The sequence below is a fragment of the Strix uralensis genome, chromosome 18, assembly GCF_047716275.1.
Source record: "Strix uralensis isolate ZFMK-TIS-50842 chromosome 18, bStrUra1, whole genome shotgun sequence".
Lineage (NCBI taxonomy): Eukaryota > Metazoa > Chordata > Aves > Strigiformes > Strigidae > Strix > Strix uralensis.
Genome location: NC_133989.1, coordinates 2,306,027 through 2,318,327, shown reverse-complemented (window position 1 = coordinate 2,318,327; position 12,301 = coordinate 2,306,027). Strand labels below are relative to the sequence as shown.

Genomic DNA, 12,301 nt, shown 5'->3' with positions numbered 1-12,301 from the left:
AGGGCAGACAGCCTCAGCTTTCAAATCATTCACCAGAAAGCAGGTCTGTCCCTGGGGCTGCTGCGTCTCTCAGGAATGGTTTTTCCTCCTGAAAATAAATGTCCCTAGCCCACTCCTCAGAGTATAAACTGAACCAGCAGTGTGTATTATATAAATAGGAATTAGCTGAATTAACAGCAAGACTACAATAAGCTGTAAAATTCCTCTACCAAAACAACCCATTAAACTGACTGATTTCATTTTTCACCCTAATGGTCTCATTGGAAGGGTCATGAATACGTTGATATTCATTCCTTCCACTCTGAGCCAAGAAATACGGAAACATCTCCAAAAGGAAAGGCAGTACTTCTGCAGAAAGAAAACCCAACTTCCTCTTGGCTCAGCTCAAGGGAGAATCAGGAAAGATGCTGCACAAAGACTCAGAAAGCAGAGAGCCATTTGCAGCTCCCTTTTGGTCTGGGCAAATGAAGGAAGACATTTTGTGTGTGTTTTATAGCTAGTTTTGCTTTTTTACCTTCCAGGAGAGGAATTAGTCCTCTTGCTCAGGGCTTTTCTATAATACGGTGCGTTACAAAGGGATACGCTTGGGTAATTTTGGGAGTGTGATGAAAAGTGGGGTTCCCACATCATGACAGTATTTTACTCTTGGTCCAAGCCACTTTAAAGGAAAAACATTAACCCTCTACTGTTGGCCCACCCATGCTATGGCTGGAGGGAACTTTTTATAGCTTTCCTTCACTTTTGGCAATTTCTTCTGACTTCAGGGTATGAAAAACCCCAGGGGGACAACAAATGGGATGGGGAGATACCCAACCCGAGCAGGAGCAGGTTAGCACAAAGGGGAAATCCTGCCCACAGACAAAGGTGTAAACACTGGATGGTGTTAACTGCTTCCCTCCTGCCTCCTGGTCATGGGGCAAACTGAGTTTAAATACAGAAGAGGGATTTGATCCTTCTCCAGCACGACTCCAGTGAGCTGGTTGAACACACAGTAGCAATGTTGCTCCACTGAAGTCAGTGATTTTATCAGTTTTCTCACTTAAGAAATGATTGATTTTCTCATATTAGCAGGATAAAATCTAGCCTGTAATATGTAGGTCATGAACCCATCTATCTCCACCTTCCATGTCTCTGGGCATGGTACAACTAGAATTAATGTTAATAATAATAAAATCCTTTGGAGTTTAACGATTATTCATTACCAGGAGTACGTCGGTTCTGCAGTCTCCTCTTCCCTCAGATGCCTGACAGTCTGGGCTACACTGCTTATATTTAAGAGAAACAATCAATAAGCACCAGGCAGTCCTAGGCTTTGTGGGGTGCTAAGTTCTCCATTATTGAGTTAGGCACACAGTCCCCTTGCTCCAGCTAACTCCCTGTGCCAAACAAAAAAACCCACCCAATAAAATACAGGATTAAAAGAAAGCATGTCTGCAAACTGCATCCATGAGGAGTGAAATGTCCTGGGACATGCTGTTGTCAGGGGGACACTGGTGCTTTACAAGGAAGATGAACTGGGGCATGTTCCCCACCAGCCGTCATCTTGCAGCGCCGAGGCAAAGCAGCTGAGGAACCATGTCCATACCCCAGATCCTTCCTGAGACCCTGGAAGGATGGGAGAGGGGCAAGCCCAGGGGTGAGAAGCCACCGCTCCTCTGCAGGGTCCTTCCTCCACCATCAAGGGAATTGGGCAAGAACTGAAGCGATGGTTGAGCCCTCAGGAGATAGCAGGAAAATCTCTGGCAACCTCAATGGGATGAATATTTCACTGGGAGGGGCTTTAACCACCTGTGGACCTGTGACTCAAGCATTTCGGCAAGTCCTGAAGCTCACTTTCTGAGCAGAACATCACACCTGGTTTCGAAGCTTTCATGGCATGTTTTGATGTGCTGCATGTCAAGGCAATGAGAGCAGTCATCCTGCAGTCGAAGGGCTCTGAGCTCTCTCTTCTCTCTTTTTGGCCTCTGAATATAATTCATTTAAGCTCTTATGAGGCAATTCATATCCAGATTTTATTAGAAGTGGAAGGCCCTTTCATTTCCTCAGTGTATTCAGCACACGGAGAACTGGTGCTATGGTTAATTTTATTTCTATGCTTTCTGCGTTTTGATAACGATCTCCCCAGTTCCATTTGACTCTGAATAGATGGAGGAGATAAAGAGATATGAGTTGGAATAATGTAATCATGTACAGCAGACAGAGAAATACTGGTAAAAATTATGTGTAATGAATAGGTGACTGAAGCAGAAACATGAAAGATTGCTTAAAGTTACAAAATCTGATTTATTTGCACACCTACCAGGTATGTGTATGCACTCTCAAAAAATATGCAGGTATGCTTTCAAGAAAAATGTAAAATGATTAAAAAAATTACTTTTGTAAAAAAACATTCCAGAAGTGGAAATACAATACACACATATATCTCTGGGACCACACCTCTGTGCGTTTTCTCTCTTTCACTGTCTTTCTGAAGCCAAATAAGATAAAGACTTACCAGAACAAAAAAAAATCTTCTTGTGACACCGAGTATTTGTGTGTTGAATGCCAGCAGGAGATGGCACACAGCTTTGAGCTCATATGGATCAAGGCACGTCTTCTGGGTCAGAAGATTTTTCCAGGCGCATCCCTCAAGCTCTGAGCATCAGGCAGCCTCAGCGGCGGCTGCCTGGGACTCATATAAAGGCAGCCAGGCTCTGCAAGCCTTGATTAAAACCCAAGAAGGGATTTAATTACATTTTAACGTTATTCCTTTAACTGATAACTCACAGTTTGCATGGTTTCATTGAACTAATGTGTTACTATGGGATGCAGACATTGAGAGACTTAGCGGTGTGTGCTTCTTACAAGCCAAGAAGAAATGGGCCAATTAAAATCTGCCTGTGCTGGACAGTGGAATCCCCCTGACAGAGTCAGGGAGATAAAATTGAAATAAATGGGGTTAAAGACCAGAGAATTTCCCTCTTGTCTTGGCTGGACTTTTTCCCATGTGAAGTCAGCAAACCCATCAGCAGCACCTCTGCAACTGGAAACTGCAGAAGCCTCATGCTGTGGCCCAGCTGAAGTGCAAAGGCCGATACACAGCAGGCTGGGAAGGTCCCATTTTTCCCTGAAAACCTGTGTATTGCTGGCACCATTGTTGCCAGTCAGCCACACACAGCTTTCGGCATGTTCCTAAGGAGAAAAAAAAAAAGAGGTGCAACCACGGGGCGGGCGGTGGGTGGCAGCGCCTCACTGCAGTGTTTCGGGGTGCTGAGGACCAAAAACCCTCAGAGAGCCCCAGAGCCCTGTAAGGTCCCTGCTCAGTGGCTGCTCACCCTGGCTGAATCGTGCAGACCACTGAGGACAGCATTGCTGCTCTGGCTCCCGCTGAAAGGGGGAAGGACTGGATATTTCATGCCTTTCCTATAGTTGCAAAGATTGACAGATCCCATTTCTGCCTGCTTTTGAACCAAATGCAAAACCTCCATGAAGACCACCCTGAGTTTTGACCCTTGTTCTTGCTGCCCACGTTCTTCTGCACCCAGAGAGCCCCGAAGCTGAACAGGAGCATCGTTTTTAACAAGATGCTGAGGATTCAGCTGAGCGATTCATCTCAACAGAAAGACGTCCGGCTTCTCCCAGTAATTCTTTTAAAGTGGGAGGTTAACGCAATTCGCTGGAGCTGCCCTTCATCACTTAAAGAGAGACACGGGCTTTGAACATCCCCAAGTGAAGTAGTTCTGGCATAAACCCTCCTCCTCCTCCTCTATCTTCCCTGACCCCTTCATCCCCAAAGGGATGCCACATCTCAGCGCTGTATGATCTTCCCTCTTGAGGCTGATTAGCTGGAGCTGGAGTTCAGGGAGGTGAGAGCATTGGCATCCTCATGGTGACGTTTGATTGTCGGTGTCTGCGAGTGCTCCCAATTAGCCTGGAAATGCTGCCTCTGGTTCACAAATACCTTAAAAACGAAGTTTAACGAAAAGCCACCTGTGTTGCCTTTCTTCAGCCCTCTCCGCCGTATCAAAGCGTTTGAGAGTAGCTAAGGACAACTTTTATAGCCGAGAAGGGCCCATTTGAGTGTCAGCTCGTTAGTGCTGTGTCTGTGCTGCACACAGACTGAGGAGCATCCATCAGCCCACGCCACCGGCCCCGCTTCCCAGGAGCACTCGCTGAATATCAGTAAGCGTGTTAGGCTGGGAAGTTTACCTCCGAGGGAGCCACCAAAGGGCCTTTCAAGCAGAAAGGTCACCCGGCTCATCTGCTTCCAGAGGAGCTGATTAGAGACAACTCATTTCAGGAGCCATCGCTCCCCCCAGCAAGTCCATCCTCTCGGTCTGTTTTTCTGCCTCCTTTTGCAGTAATGATCTGCAGCTCATCGGAGGGGGCTCAGCGGGGGAGGACAGCAGCAGCATGTATTTTAATAAATAACATTTGTGAGCTGGCTTTCAAGGCTGCAGCTTGGTGAGGGATCTGATGAAGCACCGGGGGGGACAATTAAAACAAAAACGTGTGTCCAGGGAAATGGCTTGGATGCAGCCCTGGCCACACAGGAGGTGCTGGTGGTCTCTCACGGGGGTGGGTCTGAAGAACCCGTCCTCTCCATCCCTCCCTGCTGCCATGCTGCTGGCTGCGAAGTCGCTGGGAAATGAGAAGCAGAATCTGTAGGCGAGGTGTGTGAAAGCCCCAAGGGCCGATGCCAAAGCAAGTGCCTGCAGAATATGGCTGTTTGTGCCTCCTCGATCTTCTCTTTGATAAGTCAACACTAAAAACATCTCCTGGGGTGTTTCCTCGAGCAGCGACAGCCGCAGGTCTTGCCCGCAGTGGGTAGGTAACATGTTTCTGGCAAGGCAGCTGTATTTTAAGGGGTGTTTCTGCATTGAGGAGGTTTTGGGGCAGTTCTGCTCAGTTTGAGCGTGTTTTCAAGGTCTGGCTGCACTCGTGGCTCTAAGTGATCACAGTAGACCTGCTCCAGCCGCCGCTCAAGTCAAGGTCCATACAAATGAGAAATCATCACTGGCATGTTTGCATAACAGAGAGTTAGGAAAAGCATTTGCACTGGGAAAACAGAAGGAATAGCTTTAGTTATTGGCTACGGCAATTTAGCATGACTGTTAAACACATCTGATGAAAATAGTGCCAAAAATGTTGGCAAGCATATCTCCCATATCAAAATGCTTCATAGCATTAACCCTACTTTAATGATTTTGTTTTTCAACTAGAGAAAATTCTGAAAATAACACATTTCCAGGTTTTTTTCTTTCAAAACAGCTCCTCGGTTTTTAATACATTTATTTTGCATTATTATTTCCCATGTAGCTGTGAAGAAATTAAAACGTGAAAACAGAACAAAACATATAAATTAAAACAAATGTTTTGATTAACCCAAAGCAACTGACATTTCCTTTCCTAAATAATTTAAAAATTAAACTTAGAAAACCAATTTCTTGTCTGAGAAGCCTCTTTAAAAGGGAATGTTTGGTATTTTGCAGCACTTCTATTAGGTCAACTGGTGCCAGCATCTTATTCTTTTAATGTTAAAAACGCTTTTAACCCACTTAAACTCCATCTCTGAACTATTTAGGAAAATGCATTCTTTCTAGCCCTTCTCTATAGCCTCTCACACAGCAAAATCCCTGGTTGTACCTGGAACTTCCTAACTAGGATACAAATACTATATTTAAATTATAGCGACTGTCTTCATAGTATGTCTTTGAAGGAAAGGTGTAGCTACAGTGGGCCATATTTTGCCCTCCTTCCCCCACACTTATGTCATAAAAATGTACAGGATTTCTCCTTGGAAATAATATGGTTTTGAAAGGAAAATTAGCATAATTTCCATGAGTGACAACCTCTTCTCTCGTTTAACAGACTTTTGTTAGTGAAGACACTTCTTCCATACAGCTACATTAAAACAGAGAAAAAAAATGAAATTATCTTTCTCTGAATGTTTTATCGTGTTGTTTTAATGAGTCTGCCTCTCTGTTACTACAGGAAATTGTAAGACACATTCACTGGGAGCAGAGAGCAAATATTGTCCCACAGGCAGGAGGAGGCAACCACAGGCATGCAGAGAGAAGCCGTGTTGGGTCTGCAGCTGGACTCTCTACCCCAGAGCCAATCTTCCTCCCTAACCCACTGCAAGGTGGAACAAAGCTGACTTACTGACCCATACTCAGACCCAACGGGAACCCTTAAGCTTTTGAGCATGTCTATCGAAAAGGCCCAGAGATCATTCCGCAGTGAGGCTCGCACACAGACTGGATGGAAAGGAACTTGTAAAGTGCTAGCAGATGTGCAAAACCCTAGCCAAGCTGGGCAAACTTCCCGCTCGATTAATGCAGGCAGAGGTTTGGCAGCAAAAGGTTGATGCTGTGTTTAGCGTGCGGTTCACTTGGGTTGGCTCCTTGGGGGGAGTCAGCCGAACAGCAGCAGATTGGACTCGTCTTTTCTGGGAGGACTGCTCAGGTACACCAACCAGCATGGTAGGAAGAGACACCAAGTCCCCCATGCATCAGAGACATTCTGTCTTAAACTTCTGCCTCAGGGCTTTCTGCACATTTTGAATCTTCTCCGTGATCACTGTGTCACTGAGGTGATCGCCAAACTTCTGCTTCAACAGCACCCTAATGATTTTGATGCAGCGTTCATCCATCATGGGCTTCGCCTCTCGGAAAGTATTGCCCCTTCTCCCCGTGATGGAGTGGCTCTGGATATAGTCAGATGTGAAGAGCTTGTAGAGCAGTGTCTTGCAGGCAGTGCTGATTTTCTGGTCAAACCGAATGGTCTCTTTGAGCTGTTCCTTGGTGTAGCCGTTGAAGAGCTCCACCACCTCACACGGCTGCCGGTGGGGATCCTCCTGGAAGGACAGGGATTCCAGCCTCTGCACCTTCTTCTTCAGAGAGAGGACATCCTGTTGGAGGTCCAATACCATCCTCTCCAGCTGCTCTATCTTCTCTGCCCTGAAAAATTAAAATTACATGTGTAAAGGCAAGAAGTCACCATGGCCTCACTATGGATATTGGTGAAGAATGTAGCACCTCCACCCAAGCCGTGATTACATGCTTCCTGCAAGCAGGGACAGGACAACTTCTCTGCCAGAGTGTCAGCCCATCCAGCTACGCCTGGGTGAGGAGCAAGGCAGGAAAGAAGAATGACATGGTCTGGACTTTTCAGTAGCTCAAAAATGTTCAGAGTTTAACCCTCAACCCCGCCTTTTCATACGTGCATGGAGACTTTGATGCTCAATTTTATTTTCAGTTTTAGGGAAAGATATAAGCTCTGTCCTGCAAGTCCCAGGAGGCACATATTTGTGGTATGAAACAACAGACATGCGGGAAATGACAATGCAAGTACTGTAACATGATTTTTTGGCACCCTTTTCTTTGCTGGAAAAATGCCCCTAGCAGCTACTTCATCATTGGATACTTGTCATCAAAGTAACAGGATAAAACAAGCAACACACAACCATGTTCAAACATGATAGATGTCATTTGGATTGTTATAGGCAAGAGCTTTACGGTTTCTGCACTGGTGTAGAGCCTTCTTGCATCTCTAACTCCAAGCCCTACAATCAGAAACACCTGGCTCTGATTATATTGAGATTCAGCAGCTCTTGGTTCTAAAATTGCACCATTTTCTCACCCAGCTGTGGTCTCACTGTTTGTTCTGGTAGTGAGGAGGAAAATACAGTTAAGAACAAGTGCCTTCTTTTGCTAATTACCTTTCCATTTCACCAGGACCAAAATTTTTCTGAACTCTCTCAAAGTCATCCGTCTCCTGCAAAGCATCAAGCTTTCGCTCTTCACAGCTGGAAGAAACAAGCAAACTAAAAAGCACTGCCACAAGAAGCAGTTCATGTTCATATTCATATTCATTCCTGATGAGAATTATCTGTAATTCAAAGGTTGAATTCAAAGCAAAGGCAATTCTGTTTTCCTTTAGAGCAAGAATAAAATGGGCCAAGAGTGGTTAGAATCATAGAATGGTTTGAGATGGAAGGGACCTTTAAAGGTCACCTAGTCCAACCCCCCTGCATTGAGCAGGGACATCTTCACCTAGATCAGGTGGCTCAGAGCCCCTCCAACCTGACCTTGAATGTTTCCAGGGATGGGACGTTGCAACCCCTCTGGGCAACCTGCTCCAGTGTTTCACCACCCTGGAACCACATGGTTCTTCATGTGGACAACCTCCTGTGCACCCCTCTTTCCACGCAGAGGAAGCCCTGGCACAGAGATATTGAGGGGGGTTCCCGTTTGACCCACCAAGGGATCAGGACTCCAGAGCACAAGCGACTCAATTGCTCTGCAGTAGAGATGTACCTGCACAAACTCCTGTTACCTTCTGCACACCGTGCTTATGCCTGCATTAACATCAATTCAAAGGGAGCACAACGAGGGCGTGGGAACAGAGTGGGCAGACCCCACTCTATGAAATAAATACATATGGTGTGAAACACTCAGGGTCCTCACTGTGCTTTCATGTGTTACCTGTTCAGACAGATGTGTTGCTGGCACTGGGACAAGATGCCATCTGACTTCCTCTTCATTGCCAGGGCAATGTAATCTACAGGCAGGGATGGGAGACAAGCTGAACAAACCAGCTGTTGAAAAGGTCCTGAATCCCTCGGTCTCCAGAGCAGATTATCTAAGCACTCCCGCTAGATTGCATGGCAACACATTATTCCCTTTGCATAAACAGAGTGATTCAGACACGCTTTCCAGGATTGAACAATAGGGATTTTGTTATTAGAAAAAGGTGGTACCTCGAGGGCTTCTTCTGTTCCCGTCACAAAAGACATGGCAAGGCAAGCAGAGCCAATGTGTCTCTGGACACTGCCGTTAGCAGATAGACAGATACACTATCATATTTTTATAAGTGTGTTTAATGTCTGTAGTAGTAGCTGGAAAAGCAGGGAAATAGGCAAACCTGAGAAGGTTTGGCTAATTGAGACACAAGGCTTTTGGGTATTGCACAGTTATTCAGGCAGGCTAGATTGTTTTTTGGCTTGTAGGGAAAGAACTACTAGCCCAGGAGACAGAGCTGGTGCCTGGTAGAGCAGACACCATGTGCTCTCGCACAGGCATCTCCCTTTAGACCTGGGAGATCTCCCAGGTGGAAAGGACCAGAAAATTTCATGTCTAACCTTTGTAGCCCTGGAGCAAAGCAGAGGTCTCCTGGCAGCTCTGTGGGTCCCCATCCCAACCTGCTGTTCAGGATGAGGCAGAAGAGAGCTAAAAGCCAATGTCCTCATTTATAGCCACGATTACCTCTAGTAGCTGGACCAGCCCTGTCCTCTTCACCCTGGGAAGTCCCCGGCATGGCCATGGTGACAAACGTGGATGGGGGTGTGAAGGCGCTGGCTGGGTGGGGGGGCCCCGCCAGTGAGCGGGGGCTTCCTGCCGTGTTGCCCAGGGCACGTCTCTCTTTGATGATGGAGGAGCTGCCAGCATCATGGGGCAGGCTGGCCTCGGCCACCCTCAGCAGCGGCTTGGCGGGGTAAGTCCTGTCGCCGTGGTATTTCCTGGATGCATTCCCCAGGCTCCATTTCGGGAAGGTTTTTCTGGATTTTTTTGGCTGGGGTGGCATCATGCTGTGGACGGCTGGTTCTTCTTCTGAAAGCAAGGTGGATACTCAAGATGTGCAACGGGCTGTCACTGGTGTGTACCTCCCACCTCCCGTTCGGTACTTTTTATCCTGATTGTAGGACTATGAAATTTATGCCAGGACTACAATGCACTCAGCATCTTCCCACCCCAAAAGCCCAGTGGAGGTAGAAAGGTGCAATCTTCAAAAGACCTTACTTACTTAACTTCTCCAGGAGCTGTCTGCCCTCCAGCAGCTTCTTCTCTAAAATATCTTTATGCTCTGTAGGAAGAGAGAACTTTTCAGCATTGAATTCAGCCTCTAAAGCTTGCTCCCGAGCAGCCCCAGGTTGCAGAGCCCAAGACAGAGGGGTGTCACTCACCGCTTATACCTTCCACCATCCCCCAGTAGAGCCCACTGAAGCCGGGGCAGCGGGCCAGCACCTGCTCGCCCACTGCGTAGAGGTGGAAGGGCTTGCGGGGCTCCTTGATGTTCTCAATGTTGATCACCCGGCTGCCGTCGGGCCAGCTGATGAGGACATAGAGCTTGGCTGACATCGGGGCTGCCCACCTGGAGCAGGAGGAGCAGGAAGGGAACGTCACAGCATGGCTTTGTGGTCTCGCATGGTTGGGAGGATTAGCAGATGATGCCCTACCTGAGGCAGTGCAGCCTGAAGATATAAAATACTTGTCCCTGCATCTTTTCTACCAATTATTTCTCCTTTCCCACTCCTGCTCTTCTGTGCTTGCCTCATCCTAAACCCCTCCCCTGGGAGGTTGTCCTGGGACTGATCTGGGCACAGCTCCATGTGCCTTTAGTGTGCCCCAGCTTAATTTGAAGAGGAAATGCAGCTCCAGCCATGACCTGTGTCACCTGGGGACAGCCAGGACCAGCTCTCACTCAGGAGGCATTGAGCAGACGCTGGATAAGCCACCAAGCAGAGACAGGCTGGTCCCTCTGCCCGTGTGAACCAGCACAGCTCAGATGAGCAGTGGGTCTATAGCAGTGTGCTGTACATCAAGGCAGAACAGAGAAGAGACTTGAAAAGACCCAGGTGTATTCCAGGAAATGATCATTCCTTTGCCTGTACAGTTATTTTCTCCAGTAAATGCCAAAGTGCTTTGATAAGCACGACAACAAATGACCTCTATTTCACACGTGGGGAAACTGAGGCACGGACCAGTGAAGTACACATCTAAGGCAGACACCCAAGCTGCAAGGAGCTGGTCTCAGGGGGTCTGGCCCACTGCTCTGCCCACTGAGATACCCTGTTTCTCCCCTTAGAGCTGAAGGGGCGAAACCTCCCCTGAAATCACTGGAGGAATGGGAGTGCTCAGCAACCAAACAACAGCCAGGCTAGCCGTGGCTTTCAAAACCTCCTGAGCCACAGGGGCAGCTGAGGAGCCAAGGGCTGCTGGCCTTGGGGAGGGTTTCTTTATGGGTTTCAACCAACACATCATGGATGGGGACAAAACTAGGCAGAGACCAACTGCCAAAGCTCCTAAGAGCCCTGGCAGAGCATCACCCCAGACCATCCTGCTCTGCCCCGCAGCAGGATTTGGCAGAAGGGTTTTGGGAAGTGGGGCTGAGCCCTTGTGCTGGGCAATCCATGGAGAATGGCCACGGTGCCCAAAGCCCATGGGAGGGAGATGGGGCAGGGAGAGGAGAGGTGGAGGTGGGACAAGCTGTTGGGAAAGGCAGCTACGACCCAATTTACTGCAGTCTCTTATTTTTCCTCTGCACCACCATTAAAATCAAGCCTGGTATTGATTCCTCTCACCTGGGAGGTTCAGTTCACCCTGGAGAACTTTCTCCTTTGCCTTCTCCTTACCCCCCTCCACCATCATCAGCTACAGCAAAGCTGCTTGCAGGAACTGTAACTTTCTCCAAACCTGCCAGCCTGCCCTGCTGGCACAGACTCACACCAGACTCACGTCAATCTTTTCTCTTGGCCAAGACACACTCTGGGGTTTATTTTTAGAAGGAAGCACCATATATAAAGTAACTGCGTGGTAACTGCCTTGCTCCCTGCATCCCCTTCCCTGCTGCTGGATGGCGGCTGCACCCAGCCCTCTCCTGAGCCCAGGGAAGGTTACAGACCAGGATAAATGCATAGCTGAGACCTCTCCCTCCCAGAAACACAGCTCTGCTTTAAAAGTCCCCATATTCCAAACAGCAAACAACCCCCAAAAAGCTCTCTAGAGGGTTTTTTCTTTCTTTAACATTTAAAGAAAAAAACCACTGATCTTCATAGCTGCTGCTGCTCCCTCCTGCCCCACTTACCAGTTGCTCATTTACCTTAACGAAAGCAACAAAACTACACAAATGCACAAACACAGAGAGAAGGAAACAGAGAGACAGAGAGAGATCAAAATCCTGATAGCGATAGAGCTCGGTCCTTGCCTGGTTAGCACTGCTCCAGGTGTTGAGTCTTGCAAAATGTCTCCTGTCTATGCAGATCTCAGCTGCCTGCTCCAGGAGAGGAGGTGACCGGACACTTCTTTGCCTTGGGCTTGTCTCTTCACCACAGTTCCTTGTCAGGTCTCCTTTGTCCGGCTTAGAAAGCTCCCACCTGCTGTCCCCACTGCAAAGAAAAAAAAAAAAAAAAAAGACCCTTTGCTTTCTTTTTTCCTGGTTGTTCTCTTTCAGCATTATTATTCCTGTTATTTTTCCATATACATTTTTTTTTTCTCCTTAGCTTGTTTCAGGTCTGTTTCTTACAGGGAGAGAGAGCAGA

At 47.5% G+C, this 12,301-nt stretch overlaps 1 protein-coding gene across 1 annotated transcript; it reads right to left on the bottom strand.

The window, feature by feature from the left end:
• Positions 1–5,267: 5,267 nt before the first annotated feature.
• Positions 5,268–11,408, bottom strand: LOC141951628 (uncharacterized). Its single transcript, XM_074888141.1, has 8 exons — positions 11,345–11,408; positions 10,832–10,850; positions 9,947–10,134; positions 9,787–9,846; positions 9,249–9,593; positions 8,469–8,544; positions 7,703–7,789; positions 5,268–6,941 (listed from the first exon to the last, which is right to left on the bottom strand). Exons 1-8 carry the CDS (start codon positions 11,406–11,408, stop codon positions 6,494–6,496), a joined length of 1,287 nt encoding a protein of 428 aa, XP_074744242.1. The 3' UTR covers positions 5,268–6,493.
• Positions 11,409–12,301: the final 893 nt, after the last annotated feature.